Genomic DNA, 24,561 nt, shown 5'->3' with positions numbered 1-24,561 from the left:
AAGGAGAAAGACAAGGGCTGCCTCCACCACAGGGAGCACCTGGAACAAACACACGGCTCAGGTGACCAAGATCTTGCTCTCACTGCTGTCCATTTACGTTGTCTGCTGGCTCTCTAACGACATCACCTGCATTGCTCTTGCTTCAGGACTCCTTAGGCACAGCTTTGAGAACAGTATCCCCTGAGGTCTCTGCGGAGTGCTGTCCTGCATCTATTGCTCATCCAGTTCCTATGCCGTTCTGCTTGGCTACAAGAAAGTCAGACAATACCTCACTGAAGCCTGCTGGTGCCTGAGACGTGAGAAGCCTATCATTGTCCAGAGTGTGGAGATGTAACCTCCCAAAATCCTTCATGGGTTCTTCAACTTTCCAGACAGAAAAGCGTGCCTGCTATGAGGGACTTCTTCAGGTATTTAAAACAAACCCTTACCAGCTTTCTGGAAACATCTCTTGGATCATGCTTAAAATTCAGGGGGTTCCCATCAATCTGCTTCTTGCACCTTGTGATAACATTGTGGGGCATCATCAACCAGATGAGGGAACTAATCAGAAAAAAGATCCAGCTGACATCAAACAATGGCTTCACCCCAGAGATGTGTCACAGAAAATATCCCAGAGAAAGCTTATTTTGAAAGGCGCAGCAGCAGGTAAACATTTACCTTCAGCCAGATGAAAGCAAATGGAAATGTTCTCATCCTCGCCAGTCAGCGACAGCCCATAATAGACAAGAGATCAAGTATATATAGTCCCTAAGGACTTGTTACTTTTGAAAACTATAAGAGGGAAAGTAGACATTCTTCAGTATTGTCACTGGCAGGCAAGCGTTTCCATTTCTACGACAGCTCATTGAGATAGAAAACAAGTAACAAAAAGCCCTCTGAAAGCCCAGACATTGCACGAACGCGGGCAGCCAGCAGAACGGTTAGATTCTAGGAAAAAGTACTGCGAGATTATGCTTTCCAAATTCAAGAATGGTGCTATGCTTTAGAAATCTATGGCTTCCAGCACCAAACGTTTATTTCTCAACAAAACAGAAATCATGAAGTCACAATGCCAGGGTACGTTTTCTTGGGTCAGATCGTTCCATGTGTAATACAGCTGAGAAAATAAAGGAAAAGAATAACTCCAAACCCTTATGTATCTTTCCCTCCTAGCCCTGAGAGCAGGGGTCTGGGAATAAAAGAAGAAAAATTTCCTTTGTGCCAGGAAAAAATTTTTTCTTTAAAAAAAAAAAATTATTTTCATTATTATTTTGATTTGCCTGCTGTGATTCTGCATAATTAAATATTAGCTGACACGTTGAAAGAAGGTGCTTCCCTTCCTTTCTAATGCTGCCTGAAAACTTCCTTCTGCTCTCGTGCTCCCCCTCTAAGATGACACCACCTGCAGTGCAGCTACTGGGGCTTTGGGGCTCTCTTCTTACCTGCCTTCTCCACACAAGCCTGCCAAATATTCGTATATGGGCATCTTTTGCCATTTTGGGGTATATACCTCTGGGGTCACAACCTGCTTGCGATCCAGGGAGGATGCTAAGTGCCTGGGACATATTAATAGATGCTCAACAAGGGATGGGTTATGCAGAAATCTAGCCCAGGAGCCACCTAGCCTCGTACACTGCTTCTTCCCTAATCATTTGGTTGCAAGCGGCAGATGAAATCCAGTGAATCCCTCTTACGGGGTGACTGGTTTTACATCTCTCCCCAGGGAATCTGGTTTAGCTTCTTTTCCTTTAGGCTCTGCAACCCAGAGCAAAGATAATTTCTGAGCACCTTGACCTCTGTTGGAGATAGATCCCCGCAGAAAGAGATCCCTGCAAAACTGTGTTTCTGATTGCTTTTGAGGGACAAATGTTGCCTGGGTTTCCCTGTCCTCTTTTTTTTTTTTTTTTTTTTTTTTTTCCCCACAGGCTCCAGGCTTTCATGATTCAATGCACACCACACATGTAAAATACAGAGAGGCAGCAAAAGGCTCCTGGTAGCCCCTGGCAAAGGCCATGTATCACCTCTTCCCTCCTCGAAGCTGCCTTCCCCTGGCTGGCCCTGCACCCCAGGGTACCAGGTCAACCACTCGCCCCTACGACCCACTGTGGGTCTACACCACCACCAGCGACTCACAGCCTTCCAGAGACTTAGAAATCTTCCTGATTTTTGAAAGCTGACCTTGCATGGAAGGCAGACAGTGCAATATTTCAGGGAAAAGGGGAGAAAACAGTTGATTCTTCCTCCGAAGCCTTCTGTACAGCTTTTAAAATGACCCCTGCAAACTTGCCGTGTTGGCCATCGAAGAAAGCAAGGTATTAGATTACATGTGTCTGGAGTCTAATCCAGCCTGACACTCCTCACAACCCTACGTTCTCGCATTTATCCCCAGATCAGGTACAGCAGAGACAACTGCTTTGTTCCTTTTCCCACCCTGCCCAATTAACACTAGCTAGGAGCACCACTCGTTGGAGAGAGAAGGCAGTTCAGTCGAGACGTAACACGGGAGATGAATACAGCACTAGCAAAGATTGGTAACTCACGATCCTGCTGGACACCTACTAAGTGCTTTGATTTTAAGAATTTTTTAAAATTTATTTTTAAATAAAGATACTCCGCCTTTGCCTGCTCTCCCTCAACTTCCTCCAGCAACATAATCTATTTGGATTAGCTCCAGGGAGATGAAAGTAGCCTTGCTGCTCTGAGTTATCTGTGAACTCCACACAGTTCCAGTAGAAAAGCCAATATTCCCTGTCGCTGATGCAGCTTGCTTAGCTCTTGGCCAGCCATCAGCAAGGAGCTGCTGAAATGGAGTAGTGTTATTTCAAAGCCAGATAAGGAGACTGCGAGTGCTGCATTCAAACTGATCTCTTCTTGTACATGCAATTCCTTCTGTTTTATTTCACAGTCATTTGCAGAATTGCATAAAAATTTAGGCTGGAAAGTACCTTCTCCAGATGAGTGTTGTATACCTCAAGGGAAAGCAATGCCCCCACCTCCCTGGGATTCTGGTCCAGCGTCTCACCATCCTCACAGTAAAAACATTGCTCCTTGCATCTCGTTGGAACTTCCCTTGCTGCAGCTTACACCCGTTGGCTCTCATCTTTTCATCGCACACCTCTGAGATGAGTCAGGCTCTCCCTTCTCTATAATCTTAATTATGTAGCTGAAAAGAGCAATTCTCCTCTCCAGGCTATACCAAGCCGGCTCCCTCAGCCTCTCATGTCATGTTCCAGCCGCCTGACCACGTTCATTAGGACATCCGTACGGTGCTACGTGCAAGCCCAGACCTCATCCGGCCAAGTCATTCATATTCAAGACAGAAAGACAGACACATGAAGAAGCACGGAGAAGTCTGGCGTCACTACCGTAGGGAGCAAGAGGACCTGAGCTTGTCCAGCCTCACTGAAGAAGTCTGAAAGAGAGATGAATGCAGGCAGATAAACAGTCCACTCTTGGGTCACACCAGTATTTTCTAACGCTGTTGTTCCACAGACACGGCTTTTGGTGATATCAGAAGCTGGGAGCGGTTCCCTGGCCCAGTCCCCCACGTGCTCACAAGCACAGAGGGAAGGCACAGGCGAAGGGATGCTGAGAATGGCAGGAAGAAGCCTTTAGAGGAGGGGAGGCTTTGCACCAGAGACAACGTCTGGGAGAACCACAATTTAGCCTCTAGCCACGACACAATAAAAATGCCGCCTTCTGCGTTGCATCCAGCGCGAGAAATGCGGGCTATGACTCAACCTGCTCACGCCAAACCGCGATGTTAAATGGTGAGCAACATTCCCATTAAGTGGAGTTTGCAATCCAGCCAAGCACGCTTGATTTAAGTAACTTGGCTGGAAACGTGGATTTTTGCAGCTAAAGCCTTACCTCAAGCAGCAATCTCATTAGAGTTGCAAATCCCCACCAGTCCGCGGGGACGACCTACGAGAGGTATCGCTGGGTTACAGCAACCGCAGCCCTGTTTTCTCTAACTGCCCACGTGCAGCAAAGAAAACAGATTGCCTTTTGACACCTCTGGTTTTCTTTTCCCTTCGTGCTGGGAGAAGAACAGTTCTTCATTAATTTGTGCTCGAAATCCTGATCGTCCGGGTCTTGGTTACTACTCGCGTGTTGTCAGCTGAGTCACGGACTTTGCAGGATATTTATTTCAAATGGAGGCGACTGCCCTGAGAACGAGATAGACTTTTTAATGAAATGGGTTTTAATGGAAACAAGGGAAAGGACAGGTGAAATTAAACGGGAGCTCCTGTGACAGACTTCTTAACTAATGACTTCTAAAGTGGTTACAATTTACATTTTGAAAAGAGATAGAGGAAGCTCATCAAGGCTCTAGACAAACAGCTCGGCGGGCCGGAGCAGAGAGGAGAGAGCTCTGCAGCCGGAGCAGCACTGTACAAGAACGATATCCAGAACAATAGCAACTACTGAACATTAACACCACCGCTATTTATGTACCGGTTGTCCTTCCCAGGACTGACTTTATGTAGAAGGCCAATATTTTTATCTCTGATTTTCAGGTACAAAATGCCAGGCACAGAAAAGTAACCTGCCCGGTGCTGGGACTAGGCTCAGATGAGCTATGCAGAGTTAATGAAGGATGATTTCCAGCAGAAAAACACAGGTCTAGGAGCACAGGTCTTTTCTGGGAATGTGTTCATTCCGAAGAAATGTTGGTTAGGAGCCATCTGGTATAATTTATAGCCAAAGGAGATGAGGAAACCAATGCAGATGAATTGTTGGAAAGACATCCACACGCACAGATGCAGTCACAGCCACATGGTCTGGGTTAGGGCATTAACCAGGGACAGCCCCTGCTTGAAATCAGGGACATCCGAATCCACACACTCTGGTCACCAGAGAAACTTTGACAGGTTTTGGGTTTGCTTCAGCGCACACCAGGAAATTTTTGAGAATTGCTTCTCACCCACGCTGCTCTTGCAGCTGAAGTCTGCTGGGCTCCACTGCGCGGGGCTGAGTCAGACCGAAAAGGTAAATCCTCACCTCTCTGACCATGTGGGAGGAGAGAGTCTGAATTTCAGTCTCAGGGACTTCATTTCAGTGCTTTTTTTTTTTTTCCTTTAATCCCCCATTAGCACAGCAGTCTCCATCTCCAAATATTTTTGAAGACCTGCTCAGGGAAATCCTTAGCCTCGTTGGATTTCTTTTAGATTTATATTTTTACTGGCATTATTTGTTTCAAATCTTCCTCCAGCTTTTAAGGAGAAAGAGCCTTTATCTAATCACCAAGTCTCACTCCCTGCATGGCTCAGCCAGTAATACCTGCCCCAGAAGATGCTGCGGCTGAACTAGACCAGACGCTCAAATCTTCAGAGCAGAAATGAACCACCGGGAAACAACACGATGGGACAAACCTCGCAATGGTTTCAAGCCTTCAAACCCTTCTGATGTGTCGTGGACTCTAAAGCAGGAAGACAAAACCAAATGGAAACAGCCACACAGTGAGAACCGAGCGATGACTGAGCTCCATAGAGAAGAGGGAGATAAGGGTGAGAGAACCATGAGATCCCACCTAGAGGGGTCTTTCTCATACAGCTTCCAACAAAACTCTGTTGGCATTCTCCCAGCCTCACCAAGGCAGGACCACAAATCTTCGCTTGCATTCAGCAGCAACCTGGGAGCGTACAGGACACCAAAATCCAGGGCTTGCAGCTCTGCTCTGCAGGCAGAGCCCAACAAATTGCATAAAAACTTCAGTAACTCCAGAACAAGAGACCAATAGAAACAGAACCCTAATTTGCCTTTGTCTTGTTTTCATGCATGTCTTAATTGTGCAGTTTTGTTATCAAGAACTAAGATCTTGTTTTGATTATGCCTGTTACTTTCATTTAAATTTCTCTGTTTAAGGTAAACTTAAAAGTTGTCATCTCAAGCAACAATAAGCCACATTATTTCTCTTAAAACAAGCAATCCAAGTAGAGCAGCAAGAACAAACCATCAGGGTCTGAGCAGACCTAGACAGGTCTCACAAGCTTCTTTAGAGGCTTTGGGGAGGTGCTGAGCTACCCCATGGTGCATCAAGGAGTTGACCTTGCACGTAGGGCTACCAGCTCATTGCCCTGCAACTATAAAATACGCCCGCAGCTCTTTAACTCTGGCACGCTGGTTCAGACACCTCCCAGAGTCTGATCCTGCAATCCACCCAGCGCTCCCTGGAAGGTGCTGAAGACATTTTGTGCCCACTGGCACAAAGGAGCGGATCCAGAAACGCTTCCGTTCATTAAGACATTTATAGATGAGTATTTGGAAGAATATCAGAGGTCCATATCCAAGTGGGAGGGAGCTGGTAGGCAGCACTCGCATTATTTCTCCCTGAAAATATATTCTGTTACGCAAAGGTTACATCCACACTGTAAATTCAGACATGCCCAGGCACTGAAAAGTAATCATCCATGTGAAAAAATTGTTAGAAAGTTCCCTGGCATAAATTTGGGTGCCAATTTGCATTTTCCTAGATAATTCCCAGGCGTGGTTCAACGCACGGAACAGTCCAAGAACAACTCCCAGCAGGGAGTTTGCATCCAGCCACCCTCTCCTGGAAGGCAAGACAAGTTTACGAGCATGGAAGAGGATATCTTGTGCCAGTTGGCCACAGGGCCCAGGATACATTTAGTTCCTGGATGCACTTAGTTTATTAGCACAGATGAAGCTGAATTGCCTCTACTTAGAGTCTCATTACCGGACATCAATACATGACGCCACCGTACACTTACTGAATCACTCTGGGACTGCACTGCCAGCTGGATTAGTTCTCGTCGCTCTTACAAAGAAGTGACCATCACTCACACAACTGTATATAATTCCTATATACAATGAGGCATTTCAGGGGGGAACGTGCTATTTGACCTTTCGTCAAAATAAGGTCTAATTTGAAAAGCCACATATTTTTCCCCCAAAACTGCCTGCATGAGGAGCAGGTGCTGCCCCCACGCTGGCTGAGGAAATTGCATAGGTTTGCAAGTTCTGGGTTACTACGATCCCACCATAGTGCGATACTTGCAAGACGTGCTCCAACGGGTGGTCACTTAATTCAATTAACACCCACCGCTCGTCACAGCCTTCACATACATTTTCCTAATGTCTTGGTGGAAAGTCGACCTCAAAATCCTCTGAAATTTACACGGTTCTTAAAGAGACCGGAAGGATTTTTCCAGCTCTAAACTAGGAAAACTATAAAGAGGCATCTCAGAAATACAACCCAAGGGATGTAAGACGTTTCTGAAGACGACCCCGGTGCTGTAACCAAACTGAACCGAGCATCCGATACACTGTCGTTCATCTGTCGAGTTTAAGGTCTGTTTCTACATGGTGTAATGGTGACATCTACAGGAAAATCCTCATCTGCTACCTCGGCAGCCCGGAGAGGAGTGGATGACATCACATCATTAATATCTCTTTATGAAAGGCTGTAGGGACCGTGCAAGCAAATAAAATACGTATCACTCGCACAAGCAAGTGCTGGCTGCAGGGCAAGGCCATTAACTGGATGATGATAAAACGGGATCTGGGAGCCACCAGCTCCCTCCACGTCAGCTGAACCCACTGCTACCAAGCAAAGCACAAATCAAGCAAACTAAAAAGTAAAATTTCTGCAATGACGCTTCTTTCCGGACGCATCTTTTGAGCTTTGCTCAGCGTACGCCCGTGTGTGGCTCCAGGACTCGGCTACTTGTGCACCCGGAGTGCCGTGGAGTGAGTTACACCGAGACTATTGCTGAACACGTTTGTGAGATCACCCTGATCCTCTACCCGGTGTGCAGTACGCCAGTATACACGCAGAGCAGAGGTATTTTATTTCTTTGCAGATGGGTGCGAGGTGGTAACTCCACAAAGCTAGCACGCTACACACAGAATCTACATTTATCTTGTTATGGGATTAGAAAAACCCACCTAAATTTACGCTAATTGGTTAGTAATCTACTAACTATCATCTGCTATTGGCAGATTTACTATTGGCATCATCTCCTACTGGTCAAGCATATTTAAATTAATACGCATGCTCCTTTGAGGGGGTGTGGGGGGGTAATTTGCATAGTCCTTTAATTGGGTGGGTGGTCACAAATTCCCCCAGCCACCGTTCCCTTCCCCTAGTTACACCCAACTTTTGTTGACTTCAGGCCTCTCTGGCAATCACCCCGCTCTCAGGGGTGATTTTCTATCAGTTTTGCAGCTCTTCTTCAAGGATAGTCTTTAGCAAAGCGTGCTTTTCATAAGTCCTTCGGCTCTCCTTCAAAGGTATAGTCGTTAGCAAAGCATTTAACCCTAAATTAAACAACATCTAAGTACTAACCCAAACACATTTCTGTCCCTGTAAAGGTGAAAATTCTGCTTTATCGGTATCGACCCCACCGTTTCCCGCTCCTTCAGCCGCGAGCACAGGGCAGGGCAGAGCACACACCGTTATCTCACACTTGGCCTGTGCCCGCTTACTGTTTTCTCAGCAGTGTGACAGGACTTGATACAGGACTACAGAAGAACATCGAAGTGTTAGAGCACATAGTATTTCTTGAGAAGTTTAGTATGTTCTCTAATCAGAATGGATTTTAAGGAAGTGAAGTATCTTACAGATAAAATAACTAAAACCATTCCTTTTAAGTGCCATTAAAGAGTCACCATTTCTTCAAATTTGCAGGCAAAGATGTGGAAGAAAAAGCCAGACATTTGTCATTCAGTTTTTATTTTTACAAGCAATCCCCACCATTACACGTTATAAAATAACCATTGTCTGAAGCGTAGCCTGAAGATAACCACCAGGAAAGCTTCAGTTCATAATTTATCTGATAGGTACAATTTCCCTTCTGCCTCAAAAGTTGCCAAGCGACACGACACGTCCTTTTTGACCACACTGAGCATTGGACTAACCTGGTTAAGACAGAAACAGATCACAGACAACACAGTTTGAGCAGAACACGAACAAAGGGGCATAGTCATTGATTTTCAAAATGAGATTTGAAAGATTATCAGTAAAACTTTGTAATAAAACATCCAGTCTGTAGTTCAGTTCCTTTGTGAGAGCTTCCCACTGTGTCACTGGTTCTACATTGTTAAGACTTAGCAAATTTCTGAGCAGAAGCTGTCTTTTCTGTGGCAGATAGCTCTGAACTTGTCTCAAGCTCATGTTATGTGCACAGGCAGCTGTGCAGTCCACAGTAATGACTAATTAGCTAAAACAGCTATTTTGATTATGGCTATTTGTCCAATAGTCTCTAATTTCCATTTTCAACTTATTAAAACATTTCTACAAAAAATCCCTCCCAACAGCAAACAGTGAGGGCACATCCGAAGCAAGAAGGGGCTAGATCAGTCAGAACGCTACAAACCACAAAGCAAGTCAAAACAAGTAAAAACTAAAATACTTTTCTCCTCGCTCACAGGACTGGGGCTGAGCCTGACAAACAGTTTCAGATACAATGTTGGGCGACCATCCAAAGATTGATGGGAAGAAGTTTGTTCTCCTCCCCCAGCTTTAAGTTCCTGCAGTGTCTTTTTGTGCCAATATGCATTCTGATCTGGTAAAAAATTAAAAAAAATAAATTAGTTCCCTGCTCTGGCCCATTGCACAGTCATGGAGCATTGCTACCAGCAAGCGGGAAGTGGCAAGAGGCTCCATTTGGCAGGACACCAGCATTAGATCAGCTTAAAGTAATTATCAATCTACAGCCAGAGCCCACCTGCCTTGCACTGGCTCTGCATAAATCAAAGCAAACCTCATTTTTAAAGAAATTAGCTTCCTCTGGGCAGCTTGGTTTCTTACATTTGTACCAAATTAAGCCAGGTAGGTTTGGGCCAGCTCAGGGTTAATCCCTCTGATTTTGTCAGGGGCAAACTCGCTTTGGTTCAGGCCGTGTCAGGACATCATTTGGTCAGCTGCCCGACGTGCTGCTGAGCCAGGCTGTGTCAGCCTGCTTCCATGCCTACAGACCACCGACTTAAAGGCGGAGTAGAAACCACCCTGAGGTGTAACTTAAGCTTCATCGCCAGGGGCGGCCCGCCCGGGGCTCACCCGGCGCACGCCCTCAGGTGCGGGGCCGCGGACACCGCCACGGGTGGGCCAAGCCGCTGCACGCTCACCCCGCGGTGCTGCTGAGGGAAAACGCCTCAACGGCTTCCCCCAACGACCAAGCCCACCGGCGCCGCGTATCACGGGTGGGTTTGCCTCACAGTTTTTAATTCCTCCTTTCAACGCCCCTTCCGGGAGCGGCCGAGCCGGGCCGGGCCCCGCCGCCTCCCTCACCGCCCGCTCCGGGGCTGGCGCTCCCTCACGGCCGCGCCTCAGCCGCCAGGCCCCCTCCCCGCACGGGCTGCCCTCTGCCGCGCCGGCCCACCTCCGCCGTACCCGCCTCAGGGCCGCCTCGCTGCAGGCACTCAGCGGTCAGCCCGCGCTCGGGGGGGCCTTGGGGAGGAGGTGGGACATACCGAGTGCCGCCCCGCCTCCCCCTGAGGCCGGTGTGGGCGGGGCCGGGCCGGCGCTGCGGGAGGGCCGGAGGATGGACGCGGCACTGCTCGCCGCCGCCGCCGTGCTCCTCGCCGTCCTCCTCTTCTTCGCCACCCGGCTCCGCGGCCAGGCGAGGGCAGGTGGGTCACGGCCTGGCCGGGCCTTCCCCCCGCTTCCCCCCCCCCCTCGCCCCGTTCCGGCGGGGCGCGCTCAGCCGGGCCCGTCCCTCCTCTCAGCGCGCGCACGGGGGAGGGGTGGGGGCCTCCCGAGGGGGTGCGTCTCCATGGAAACCACGGGGGGGGGGGCGCCTCGCCTCAGGCCTCCCCCTGAGGGAGGGGGCCGCCATGGCGGGGGTCCCCGGTGGTTCCCCGGGATCCCTGGCGTCCTGGCCTTCCCTCTGCCCACCGGGGTCGCCCCTCAGGCCCCGGGGTAGGAGACCCGGGCGGCGGCGAGGCCTACTGCGGCCGAGCGGGACCCCGGCCCGGTTCCCGGCCCGAGGCGCTCGCAGGGTGAGGGACACCGGGTTTAAAGTCTGACCGAGTTCCCGCTCTCGGGCTGGGCGGGCGGAGGGACGGTGTCCCTGAGGGTCCTCCTGCAGACGGGGAGTGAGGTGACAGCACAGCCTCGCTGACAGGCCGCTCTTCACCCCTCGTCCTCCCTGGCAGGTCCTGGGCTACGGCCGGTTAATGTTCCTGTCCGACGTGAGACCTGAAAGGCAGAATGGCCCCTCTCCTGCCTCTGACAGCCTGTTTTACCTGCATTTCAGAGAAATTGCCCACTTCTGTGCCTTTTCCACCTGGCCTGAGGCTGTGAGGGGTTGCTAGCCACCCCAGGTTTAGGTGCGGTGTGGTGCAGTCCCGTTCTGGGAACGGGTAGATGATACAGCACTTCCAGCCCTCCCTCAAACGACGAGTGTTTTATTGCTGACCAGCAGTTGCAGCAGCGTCAAAACGTGGTGGAAGCGACCTTGTGTGGGTGCCAGTTTAACGTTATGGGAAGAAGTCAGACGCAGCTGTGAACTTAATCAGCCTTCTTGTGTTTTCAGAGTGGGAGAAGGGAAGTTGTTGAGCTGTGGGTCTCAAATTCAGGGCAAACACTGAAGCCTTTGTCAAGGTGACGACACTAGTTCCAGGATTTGGGGTGTTTTGAGTTTGGGTGTTTTGTTCTTATTTTGAGGCAGGGGTGTAGCTTTGATAATTTTTTTTAAGAGACAAAAACCCAAAACACTTCTAGTTATAAACACAGGCATGCTGGTGCAAGAGCGTATGGTGGTAAGGACTTTGTGTTAAAAGCAGTTTTTGCTGATGATAATTATGTTTTCCAACACATTTCTTGCACACCTTTCCTTGTATAGACCTGGTCTAAATCTTTCTCAACAGCTTGGAAACTGATGCAATTTCATTAGATTCCTACTGACTTAGAGTTGAGCTTCTGGTAAAAGTGAGTGATGCATGTCCTAGAGAAATGAGACTGCTGGAAATACATCATTTCCTGAACTTGACTTGTATCATGACTTAGGTAAATCTTTGGCTGTGAGGCTTGGGAGAATTTCTTTTTCTTTTCTTTTAGAGCATACAAAGTTCTAACTAGTTTGAAGCCCAAACATTTGTTTTAAATGGTGTGAATCCTCAAAAAGTTTTAATACTGTTTTTGAGCAGCTGGGTTAAAGTTAGCTTACATTCAGGATAATTTAATCTTTTTGACACTTCCACATTGGTCTTGCTTTTTTTATTGTGGTTTTAAGATAATTTCTACCTTAATATACTGATTTCTATCACTGTAAAATCCTTTACAGAATTTCAGATTGTGGGGATGACTTTATTCTCTTTACACAACAGAAGTCCACTGGGGCTGTGGTGTATTTAATATCTGCAAAATTTGGTCTTAAACAGGAATTTGCTTTCCTGTTCCTTTTTCTTATGTGGAAAATGGAAGCTGCTACAATTTTGCTAGTAAATCTGTGATGTTGCATGGAAACGACTTGAAACCAGGGACACTTGACCTAGAGAACTGGTTGGTAGCTCTCACCTTTTCTTTTTAATGTCTGAGGATTGGAGCAGCAGCTTCTCTTTATGCTCTCTCTTGGGAAATTGCACTTTTAAAAATGTTCCAGACTTGACTGCTTTAGATAATAAAGTGGCTAAGGCTCACAAGTGGTAAATCCTGTAACTTTATATTTCCTTTGAAAGGTCATTTGGAGCAGCACAGTGTTTCCCGCAAGATCATGACTGGACTTGTTATGCTGAGATTAGAAGAATCGTATCATTGCTGGTTTTTATACGTCGTTGGCATATCTATTTGCGAACAAGCCCTAATGCGATAAGCTATACTAGGCAAAAGCACCTCCTCAGGGAAGCCAAGTGTACTTCCACCCATGTATTTTAAATCACTTTTTCATTGAATTTCACAGGTTAGGTTAGCATGAAGGTAGAAGATGCTGGATGCTGCTGGTGCGGTGGGAAGTACCACTAAGGTGTGAGGGTGCAGCAGGTGGAGCTCTGTCTGCGTCGGTGTAGAACGAAGGAGCTAATGAACGAGTAGCTGTGTCTTGCTGGACTGCTTCGAAACTTGCCAGCCCAGGTGTTACCCCAATGGACTTGCTTATCTGATGTAACTGAAGATAACGTGCCGTGATAGGCAAATGTCTTTGCTCTGAGTGGAAATTTGCAAAGTTTTGTAAAGGAGCAAATTTCTACCTGGGGGACGTAAAATTAGGTCCTAGGAGGTCTGGGCTCTGAAAGATTTCATAGTATTCTTTGCAGTGATGTAACAGTGGTCCTTCACATTCAGTTTAGGAAAGAGCTCTGCTTTCAGAGCAGAGTTCCGCTCTCTTTCTCTTTGGGAAGGAGATAGTACAACTGGAGTCTCACAATTGCTGCTGTGCGCTGACTGATAGGTCAGATGAAATAATCTCGGTTGCTGCCTCTGCACTGTGCTGATGTTTCTTGAGCGCAGAGGCAGAGCTGCTCTCGCAGCATGGCAGTAAACCTGAAGAAAAGTGGTATTGCCTGGTTTTTGAAAGACTGAGTCAGAAACTGGAGAATGTAAAGCTTACAATACAGACTAAACCCGTGTCTATCTTCCAGACATCTGTTTAATTTTTCTGTTTCTATTGCCTGTTCAGTTGAGGGCTTTATCTAATGAATTTCTTCTGGCCTGCCATTCTGCAAACTATTGAGCAACTCTTGGATCAACTTGTCTCACCTATATGGTGTTGGTCCTCCCGTTTCACTCAAACGTCACTATATCAAGTCTCATTAGTCCTTGTGTGACTAATCTCTGCACGAACTGGCTAGCCTGGGGTGCCACTTATGTCTGAGACTTCTGCAGCCACAAGAAAATGAAGAGATGTGTTCAGATAAATGCAGTGGCCAAACCATGCCTTGTGCTGCAAGAGGAGGTGAACAAAACACAGGGCCAGACCCCAGAGAAAATTATTCTTGACCTCAAATCTGATAGTCAATCTAGTTCCAAGAATAAGAGCAAGAGGGTTTTTAAGTGTATCCTCTGTGTTCTTTGAAACCTCCAATCGCACCCCTCTGTGTGCAGCTCTAGTCAATCTATGATACTTCCAGTTCAGCAGGAGAAAGATACTGGAATAAATGATGTGTCTGAGCCACGTAGACAAATCATCAACCCCTGAAGAACCAGCCAGGTATAAGTGTGTTACAGGCCGAGTAAATGATTTTTTTTTTCTCCTCCCCCTCACGAAGGATGGGAAGAAATGCAAGGACTAACGTTCACGTTTTTCAAATGACTGCCCAGCTGAACGCCTTGCAAACAGAAGCTATACAGGAGGCGGGAAGAAAAAAAGCTATATTAAAGCATATCTTTTCCTACTAAATAAAAATCTGTAGTGTCTAGGTGTCTTCAGTTGTTTGAATATTTTGGAGATCTGACCAAAGTATTGTCCAACAACTGCCCTGTGTGTTTGACCATGATACAGGTCAGGTTTGGTGGGGTTTTTACTGCTTCCTGAGCGCTGGTAACACTGGCCAGCTTTGAGGAATTACCATGTCCCCTGAAGAGAATTAAATTGAGAAAACAGGATAGCTTGGTTCATGCGTTTGTGAGGGTTAAGCACCTTGGTTTGAAATGAATATGTGGCTTATAAATAGATTCCTCTTTCACAAAATGCAAAACAGTCTCTGTTTCGCAGGACAACAGGAACCAAAAACTGGTCCCAGAATGAATGAGCGCTAGAACTGCGCGGCTGATATGCTGTGCAGGACCACCTCTGGGAGCTACTGAGGTAGACTTACGTTTTTGGGTGAAAGGATGCTAAGGTTTGAATTGCAGTGTATCTCAAGAACTTACAAAGAGAAATATTGCATTTGCATAAAAAGTCTTTTTGCAGACTCAGTATGTCTGGCATTTAGTAACATCCCAATAAGTGATCTGCTGCTCTGTCTTTGCAGTATAATGCTTTCCTATAGCATGTTATATAGCATTCAAAATAAGCATTATCATGCTATAAATAAGACTGGGCAACTCTTGAAGCAAAGTGATTGGATCCCTGGAGCCTACACTCTGTAATTTATCACAGACCTGTTTTGGTGCACAGATAGAAGTAGTGTAATTTATCGCAGACCTGTTTCGGTGCACAGATAGAAGAAGTGGATGAGAACAAGATGGTGACAGCAGTGTGACAGTGCAGTGACTCAATTCGAAATGTCACGGTGTGTGTTAGCGCTGGAGTTTGCTGGGGGGGCTGCTAACATTGTTGTTGCAGCGATCCTGAACTGCTGATGGCTTTGCTGGCCAAATACTTCCCCAGATCACTCTGCTCTGCAGCCTGTGCTGAGCTCAGTGCTGCTGCAGCTGTATTGTTATCAGTACCAAAGTTAGCTGCTTTGAAGCTAGTTGAGATATGCTGAGCTGCAAGCACACCTTTGATCGTCATGTAGATGTAGTCATAATGAATCTTATTTTCTGATCATAGATATGCTAATAGTAGGGGGTTTTTTAGGAAGGCATTGTTTGGATCAGAGGATGCTGGAGACTTGGCAGAGCGTGGAAAGCATTTTGTGCTCCTGCTGGGACACAATCCAGCAAAGCACAAAAATATGTGTTCTGAGTTTAAGTAAATGAGTAGTTCTGCAGCTTTCCATGAGACCATTTGAATATTTAACTGAAATAGGGCACAGTAGTTAATACGTTGTAGGACCGAGCAAGTAACAACATACACAAATATCAGTTATGTTTATCAATGGGTTATGCAAAGCAGGTATTAGATAATGGTAAAATATCATCATCTTTGATTGTTTGGGCATGACTACCGTAGCTGATAGCAACAGGATCATGGAGGTCTTAAAGAAAAACCTGGTAGAGGGCTTTCTATGGAGAACTTCTGAAATGAGCCCACCAGTCCCTTGCTTCCTCCCATGCTGTCTCTCAGCTGCTCCTCTGTTATGATATTCCTCATTTGTCAGATCTTAATTAGTAACTGCAGCATATGCAGAGAGGATGGCAGTGAGAGCTGCAGCGACCTTTAGTCTTCTGTCTTCCCCTACATGTGTTTGTTGGGAGATCTGCAGTTTAAATCAGCGTGGTGGAATGAAGTTAACCTGTATGTATTATGGCTGTAATTTGTAGTCCTTATTTGCTATTCAGGTTTTGTTTCAGGTGTAATCATTTACGTATTTCATTCTGAAACATGCATGCTCTGAGGTTTGAATTCAGATGAATCAACTTCTAAGTTACACAAGTACCAAAAAAATTTTTAAAAAATCAGAACACTTTTGAAGGGGAAAAAACTAATTCTGAATCTTTACCTTTTGGTAACGCAGAAATTATTAGACTGCTAGTCCTCCCAGATAAAGGGAATTGTTTTCTGGAAAAAGCGAAAAAGAGATTATCAGTTTAGATTAAATAAGAACATTTTTTGAGTACTTGAGGGTGGGGTCTTTGTTTTGTGGTGTGGTCATTTTTGGTTTTTTGGGGGTTTTTTAAGTGTGTGTGCTCTGTCATATCAAATAACATTAGCAGTAGATAGCTATAGCTTTCTCTTGATGATGATCTATACACTGTTGCAAAAGAAACTGCTGTCAGGATAAAATTCTGTTGCACAGAGCACTGTGCACAAATAAGAAGGTTCCAGTGTATGATTCCACTTAATCATGGGAAAGCAACTTGCACATATCTGCTGCTGTGCAGGGAAAAAAAACCCACATGAGAGTGGGAAGGCATTCTCTCATTTGGAAAACAGCACTGGTGTTGTACTTCTGATTGCAAAAGTTGACTGGCAAAAGGACAACTGCAGCAAGCAGGAATGGCAAATCTCACATCAATTATATTTCCCTTTTGCAGCTGACGAGGAACACCAGCAAAATGTGGCGGCAGCAGCAGCAGTGGTCAGGCCTCGACCCCTCGCTGAAGAGCGGGGAGATGGGATGCCACGGCGCCGGAGGAACATGGGAAACCGGATGATGGCCCAGAGGAGAGCGCAGCAGGCGGAAGACTGGGTGGAAGGTAATGTTTGGTTCAGTTCATCTCGCAAACATTGAAACAGGCCTTAAGGTTGGTGAAGGCGTGTGGTTGGCTCTTGAAGAAAGTTTTTCAGTTTTGCTGACTGTGAATTATTTACAGCTTCACTATAATCTGTTTGACTGTCCAGCTTCTCTCCATACTTTATCACTTATCTCTAGATATCACTTACCACAAACTGAAGTATCTACCTCCTTCTGTGGCAAATTGTGGCAGTTTGTTGTGCCAACAGTGCATCACAACATATTCTTCACTCACTTCCTAGAAACTGCCTTTTGTATTTCCTGCCTAGTCTTGCAGGTTGAATTTGGGTGAACAGAATCCACACCTTGCACTAGAATAACAAGCTGTAGTAAAGTATTGCTTTCTTGCAAATCAGTGGGAAGCATTCATTCCCTAGTGTAATTTCTGCAAAATCTGGAGTTTTCTTTCTGAGAAGCCATCCAGGTGGTGATCAGAATCAAGCCAATTAGCTGGAGATCACCACAGACTGCAGCATTTTGTCTTACTGCCAGCAGGTTGTTGATGAGTCCTCTGTTCCTGTGCTGGATCTACAGTTAATAGCTATGCTTCTGTGGTGTGGTTGTAGATGGGAATATGGTGATAAATAACATCTTTCTACACCCTGTAAACCTCACTCCCTTTTCTGGTGAAGCTTCACACATTATTATCTTTATTACTACAGAGACCATATCACCATGATTCACCTACCTGGGTTCCTTCTACTTTCAGATTGTGGGTTCAGTGTTCAGGGTTTCTGCTCACGTATTGATAACAGTGGGCTTTGCTTCACTTGAGTTTGCAGCGGAGACCAGTGTGTCTTTTTGGCCTGCAATAGAATGGGTTGGAATGGACCTTAAAGATCCATTGGTTTGGGTTGGAAGGGACCTTAAAGATCATCTAGTTCCAACCCCCTGCCATGGGCAGGGACACCCTCCACTAGCCCAGGTTGCCCAAAGCCCCATCCAACCTGGCCTTGAACACTGCCAGGGATGGGGCCTCCACAACCTCTCTGGGCAACCTGTTCCAGGGCCTCACCACTCTAACAGTCAAGAATTTCTTTCTAACATCTCATCTAAATCCACCCTCCTTCAGCTTAAACCCATTACCCCTTGTCCTGTCACTACACTCCCTGATAAACACTCTCTCACCATCTTTCCTGTAGGCCCCTTTAGATACTGGTAAGCTGCAGTTAGATCTCCCTGGAGCCTTCTCTTTTCCAGGCTGAACAAGCCCAATTCTCTCAGCCTGTCTCCATAGCAGAGGTGCTCCAGCCCTCTGATCAGCTTCGTGGCCTCCTCTGGACTCTGAATAGGTGAGACACAGTGAGCACACATCTGTGTGATGCCTTGATTAGGGGCTGGTTCCACTTTCTTCAGCTTTTCTTGTCTTGCAGTTTGTAGAAAGTGTCTTGCACTCACGTTGACAGGTAAACGTGCTGTTCAAGCTAATTGTGTTCAGCGGTTTCACAAATGGAAAATTGACAGGCCTGAACTTTTCAACTGTGGTTATTTCTTTTCATGTGATAACATCCTGGAAAGAAAATTGAATCTAAAAATTTTTCACCTAAAACTCCAGACATCAAAAGTTTGAATGCCAAAGGCCGATAGCAAAGCTGTCAAAGCAAACGGCTTATCTTACTTTGTCACTTTAGCAATAGAAGAATCTGTGTTGTTGGGCTTTATAAATAATTCTTTTGCAGCTTACTGTACATCAGATGCAAGTGCTGCGGCTCTTGCATGAAGTTTTCTTTGAAATTACATCCCTGTTTTATTTGAGGTTTTTTAATTTCTTTTTCAAATTAAACCAAGTTCTTGCTCTTTGCTTCTGTTTTGTGCTTCTTTACTCGTATTCTGGGGTGGTCTTTCCAAGTGCCTAAGCACTGCTACACAGCAGTAACACCAAAGCCTTTGGAGACTGAGCATAGATTCCAGCAGTATAGCCGTGGAGGTAAATGTCTGTCCCTGGTTACCCCCTGTCGCGGACTGGCTGCATCAGTGCCACAAAGCCCTCAGCCTGGCCCTGAGATACCTGTATTAGCGTGGGGTTTGGTTTTTTGGGGGTTCCCCCCCCCCCCCCCCCGCCCTTAGAAAAGGATTTGTTACACCTTTTGAAGCCCACTCTGTGGGCATATTATCGTAGGCCTGGAATCACTCTTGGATTTGTCTCCTTTGTGCAGGGACCATGTGCGTTTGTCATTGCAATATAGAGCAGTTTTGTCTAATTATTGCCTCCACTTGAACCTGTTGAAATGGCAAGTTATCCCCACAGCAGAGTTTTGTATTATAAAAATCAGTTGACTCGCATGGAAAGAGAGTCCAGAATGCATGCAGTGATGCACAGTCCCAGGCAATGCAGGACCAGTTGGGGCACCCGGGGCTGAAGAGCGAAGTTATTTGGCAATGTAGGCAGAAACACTGAAAACAAGCCAGTCTGGTTTCTTCAGTCTTGACTTGTAAATGTTCTTGTTGCTTTAGAAGGCTTCTGAACATCTGCAACTGAAGTGGATTTTTTTTCGTTGTTAAAATATTGTTAAATTTGTTAAAATGTTTTACTAGTAAGTTTCTGTTCTGTGCGTGGAATTTCCACTCTGAGCCTGTGCTTAGCTTTGGGCAAAGCTACCTGATCCTCCTCTGTGTCACTCTGACTTCTGCCACAGGTCGGTGCAGGCATAACACCAACCCATCGCTGCAAGATTTCTAGCACTGAACTCGGGAAGGGCATGAGGATGCCCTGACCATATCTATGTTACCATTACAGACATAGAGGTGGAGTCAGGTAGGAACTGCTGTTATCACCAAAGTATTCTGCCTGTTGGGAGCCAGTTCTGCTGACTCTAGGAAATGGTCTCAAAGCAACACTTGCAGGCTTTGGAGTTGTGGTTAGCATGAGTGTTTTCTGGTTTCCATCTAACAATCAGATTTCAATTCCAGAATGAGAAATAAAGCTTCAAGGGTAAGATAGTAGCCCATGTTTTTTGCTGCCTGTGCTAAGTTGTATTGTGCCAGTACTCAAATCTCTTGCAGAGTACTGGAGGGGGGGGAACCAAACCAAATTGTGGCACTAGGATCAGAATCTTGATAACTTTTAATTGTCCCTTCTGTAGTTGAAATATTAATCTTATTTACTTGAGAGTCTGGATAAGGACTCATTTAATACAGACAAGGACAGTAAATGATTGTTTTGAATATTCAAATCAACACCTATTGCCAGTGGAGCTAAACCAGGTTGTAATTCTTCCTTTAGCTCAGTGGGGTGGGGTAAGACACCTAAATTACTTGCAGATTGTCACGGGCAGAAAATAAATGATGAAGCGCTAAATGCCTCGACTTTCCTACCAGAATTGCAACCCACACGGCATACGTAGGTTCCTTATTCACGGGTTCCATGTGGGCTGCACTCTGCTGTGGGGGCAGGCCCGCTAGCCGGGTGCCTACGCTGTCTTGGTTTGCCTGAGTAATGTTTTTCAGTGGTTAGTTGAATACTCAAAGGAGGTCATCTGTTATGAGAATATCAACATATTAATATCCTCTGATGACCAAAGATTGCTGAGGGAGAAATTTTTCATTGGTGACAAAGTAATTCTCAAAATGACTGAGACCCCTGAGTTGTGTTCCACCAGCGTGACTTCCAGGCTGGCTTTAGAAAAATGGGTTTGGTTGATTTCTGTTAATCAACCTTAATTCTAGTCAAGACATTACTGTTTTTCACGCAGCCCAGTGCAACCTAGGCGACTGTTGTTAAAGTCTGTGTGCCTCAGAGGACATCTGCTCTGCACGTTGTAGCAGGGTGCCCACGCCTTTCCCTGTGGAAAACGAGTCTGGAAGGAGAGTTCTGTATTCATGTGGTTAGGTTGCTTCTGATATCCCTGCTAGCAGACTTAATTAGCTCTGTTGTATCTTCATTTAAATTGAACCCAGACAGACGTGGCTTTGTGGGGTTAGCTACAGCCAAGTTGAAAATAAACTTACTGCAAGGCATAAACGTGTGTGGATTTGGGGTATGAATCATTTAGGGCAGGAGAGGCCAAGCTAAGCAGGGGAAGGAAGCAGGGGAAAGGGGGTTAAAATGGAGTCAGGTTGAGGATTGTTTGGTGCATGGGGTAGTGGGAATAAATGGCATTAGCCATTTTCCAATTTCAGATCCTATTTATTTATTGACTGAGGAGGGTGTCTTTGCTTCTTGTTGTTGCCTGACTGGTGCTCTGAGTGCATCCACTTGGACTTTGATTACCTTTGGGCACATGTAAAGCTGTTCTGTTGAGAGCTTTTATTTGGTTGCTGGTCATGTGCAGAAAAAGCTGTCACCAATTCTCGAGTTAAGCTTGTGCTTCCAAACCTGCTCATTGTGCCTTGAACACTGCAAAGAGATCTGCAGTGAAGTAGGTACTTCTCTTGACACTACATTTTTTGCTGCTTGGAGTAAAGTGACCCAGCCAACCTGATGTTTTGCATAAAAGTTTTAGCACTGTAATTTCCTATCAAGTGAGAAGAAATTTGTTGGAATGAACTTATAACGGCAAGTATGGTTGAGTAGTTTTGATCCCGCTGTGGGATCATTGAGAATGATGATCTGAGGCAAATGTCTGTTTGCTTGAAGGACTGTTTTACATTATTTCCGACAGTGACTTTGTACAAATATGCAGTGAGAAAACGTGCCTGCCTCAGCACACGATACAGTTTGTGGAGAGACAGAGGCATGCACAGGCCAAGTGCCTTTTCCAGGGTTGTTCAATCAATCAGTGAGTAGGACACAGGTTTTGCAGTCCAGGTTTTCTGTCACTTGGAGTGGTGTCTTGGACCAAAACTTGCTGTTGATGTGGGGGATTGGCGTTTTTGTTGGCTGAAACTAGTGGGTGTCGCCACACCATGATTTAGGGTAGTTACAAAGAACCAGACTTGTCTAAGAAATGATAGCAATCTCCAAACCACCAAGCAAATCAAAGACCACTGGGAACCATCTGGCTGCAAAGCTTTGGTGGGTGTTGTGGGTGAGGCTGAGCCACATAGTGAAAGAAACGAGGCAAAAGAGAAGGACATGCCAGGAGAGCCTAAGCAGCCCAGTACACTTCCATGGAATGGTTTCAAGGGTTTAATTTTGAAAGGTGCTCACTTCCACATCCTACAGACAAATAACCTCTGACTTGTTGCAAAAAGTGTTGCCAAAACACAGGACTTCGTGTGGATTATTATGGTTTGGTGGGGTTTTTTTAACAAACAGAAGGTAAGGACTGCATCAAAGAAATAATCTTGTTTTGTCAATGACCTTTATTCCTAACTGGTACAAAGCACAGGCTCTCTACTTTGGGCAGCAGCATATAACTCCAAAAGGTTAAATATCGCAACATCTTCATGCCTTTTCTCTGAGCTTATAGATCTGTACGTCTGAGCACAGATGTAGGAACATCCAGTACGGTGAACATTGGGTTATATTTATTTCCACAGAATCAGTAGCGATAAAGCCAGCAGCTTTTGACAGTCTGAGTTCTCTAGCTATTAAAATAAAATATGATAATGAAAAGTTAACGATTCCAACATAAATCATAAGTTCCTCTCCTCTTTTGTTTGGCAAGACTTAGAGATCAGAATCTCATGGTTTTCTTTGTAAGTGTTGATTGCTATTGAGGAAGAGAGCACAAAACAAATGAAGTTTTTAGAAGTTTTAAAAAATATAATAATTGGGCATGCTAAAATGCCCATTAGTGCTTTGCGTAGCATCTAAGTCCAGCATTCAAACCTTGCATCTAAAAAAATCTTGCATGAGTGCTTTCTGCTAGTTTTGGGGAGAAAATAATATAAAAAATAACTACAGGGTTTTTTATTCCCATTCAGTGATGGATACTGTGCATAACTTAGAGGAGAATGTGTTTGTGCTGGAATTTCTCTAAAGAAGGACTTTTTCTGAGCAGACTCTACCTTGCATGTAATGTTGCATCTCCCTGTACTCGTGTGCCGAAAGATCTGGAAAACACATAAACTTAGAAACACTGATGTGGTTCCATGCTGTACTTGTGAAACTATATTAATTGATTTGTAGTTGAAATAATTTTAATGCTTAATCAGTAGGAAAACCTTTCTAGTACAGTTAAACTTTGACTACTAATATCCTAACTAGTGAATCAAAAGTTAATTTTGACTTGCTACTATTCATATAGAAAGTGCCTTTAGTGTTATCAAAGTATCCACAATGTGTATCTGCCCTTGAGACATTTCAAGCGCAGATGGTGTGTGGAAGAGGTAGGTGTGTGGTTTCTCAGTTACACCATATGGCTTTATTTGAGAAAAAACTTCAAGTCGTTTGACTTCTGCTCAAAAGGGCTGATGTCCCTTGTTTGCTGGCCTTTTTCTGTCCTAAGTGTAGACTGATTTTGTGGCTTCAGATTAATAAACCAATGTCTCATTCAGTTCCTAAACTGGATAACTACCAAATTAAAACCAAAAATTGTTATGACTGTACCACCGCAGGGCTGTGTTACTCATGAATGCCCACACCTTTCCATATGGTGGACCGATTCCTTTCCAGTGCCTGGTGTCATAGATCTATTCGATGTTAATAACACGCATATGTCTTCTGCCTGCAGGATGAACTGTTTGTTTTTCCTGGCACCTTCCCCCCTCTTTCTCTTACTCCTTTTGTTAGGTGCTACGTAAATAGTAAATAAAGCAGCTAGCTGTGTGACTTTTTGTGAGTAGCCACGTGTGCAGCTTTCATCCTTTTTTGTGGATGGGAATCCATTTGCTTCACCTCCAAAACTTAAAGGAAAGCAAGATGGACTCTTTGACACAGATGACAAGGGCAACTAAAATACATGATGTGAATTGCTTCGTTTGGAGTTTTTGCATATTCTGTACACAGTAGCTGGTAAATTCCTGTCCTGATAGACAACATCAGCACTCCAGAAACACTTTCTAATGGTATTGGGAAGTACTTTTAAACAGTAGTCTGTACATTTCAGGAGTTTCAAACGCCTGCGTGACTGACTGTTTCCTGTCATCCTGCCTCTCAATATGTTCAAAACATTAAGGCAAAGCTAAGATACCTCTCAGCTGGCTAGCTGAGCAAAACCCATGTTTCTGTAAAGCAGAATATGTAAAGTGGTGTGACAGCATCACTGTAAGTCGGACTATTTCTGCTTTCTGTCTCTTAGAGCTGGAAGCTGGTGGGAATGCTTCACAAACGCTGGAAATGTTGGTATAGAATCATAGAATGGTTTGGGTTGGAAGGGACCTTAAAGATCATCTAGTTCCAACCCCCCTGCTATGGGCAGGGACACCCTCCACTAGCCCAGGTTGCCCAAAGCCCCATCCAACCTGGCCTTGAACACTGCCAGGGATGGGGCATCCACAACCTCTCTGGGCAACCTGTTCCAGGGCCTCACCACTCTAACGGTCAAGAATTTCTTTCTAACATCTCATCTAAATCCACCCTCCTTCAGCTTAAACCCATTACCCTTGTCCTGTCACTACACTCCCTGATAAACAGTCTCTCACCATCTTTCCTGTAGGCCCCTTCAGGTACTGGTAAGCCGCAATTAGATCTCCCCAGAGCCTTCTCTTTTCCAGGCTGAACAATCCCAACTCTCTCAGCCTGTCCTCATAGGAGAGGTGCTCCAGCCCTCTGATCAGCTTCGTGGCCTCCTC

At 45.5% G+C, this 24,561-nt stretch overlaps 1 protein-coding gene and 1 long non-coding RNA gene across 2 annotated transcripts in view; one reads left to right on the top strand and one right to left on the bottom strand.

The window, feature by feature from the left end:
- Positions 1-8,660: 8,660 nt before the first annotated feature.
- On the bottom strand, positions 8,661-10,370 carry LOC142601800 (uncharacterized). Its single transcript, XR_012835445.1, has 2 exons — positions 9,755-10,370; positions 8,661-8,862 (listed from the first exon to the last, which is right to left on the bottom strand). It is a non-coding gene; the product is annotated as an uncharacterized LOC142601800 (long non-coding RNA).
- Positions 10,371-10,373: 3 nt separating this feature from the next.
- The window catches only part of DDRGK1 (DDRGK domain containing 1), a 40,396-nt gene continuing 26,208 nt past the window's right edge, over positions 10,374-24,561 (top strand). The window contains exons 1-2 of the mRNA XM_075752820.1: positions 10,374-10,575; positions 16,745-16,906. Coding sequence (XP_075608935.1) covers positions 10,488-10,575; positions 16,745-16,906 — 250 coding nt within the window. The 5' untranslated portion in view covers positions 10,374-10,487. The remainder of the gene's footprint in view (positions 10,576-16,744; positions 16,907-24,561) is intronic.

Source organism: Balearica regulorum, chromosome 4 (assembly GCF_011004875.1).
Source record: "Balearica regulorum gibbericeps isolate bBalReg1 chromosome 4, bBalReg1.pri, whole genome shotgun sequence".
Lineage (NCBI taxonomy): Eukaryota > Metazoa > Chordata > Aves > Gruiformes > Gruidae > Balearica > Balearica regulorum.
The sequence above is the reverse complement of the archived record's forward strand: the minus strand, read 5'-3'. Positions and strand labels throughout refer to the sequence as shown.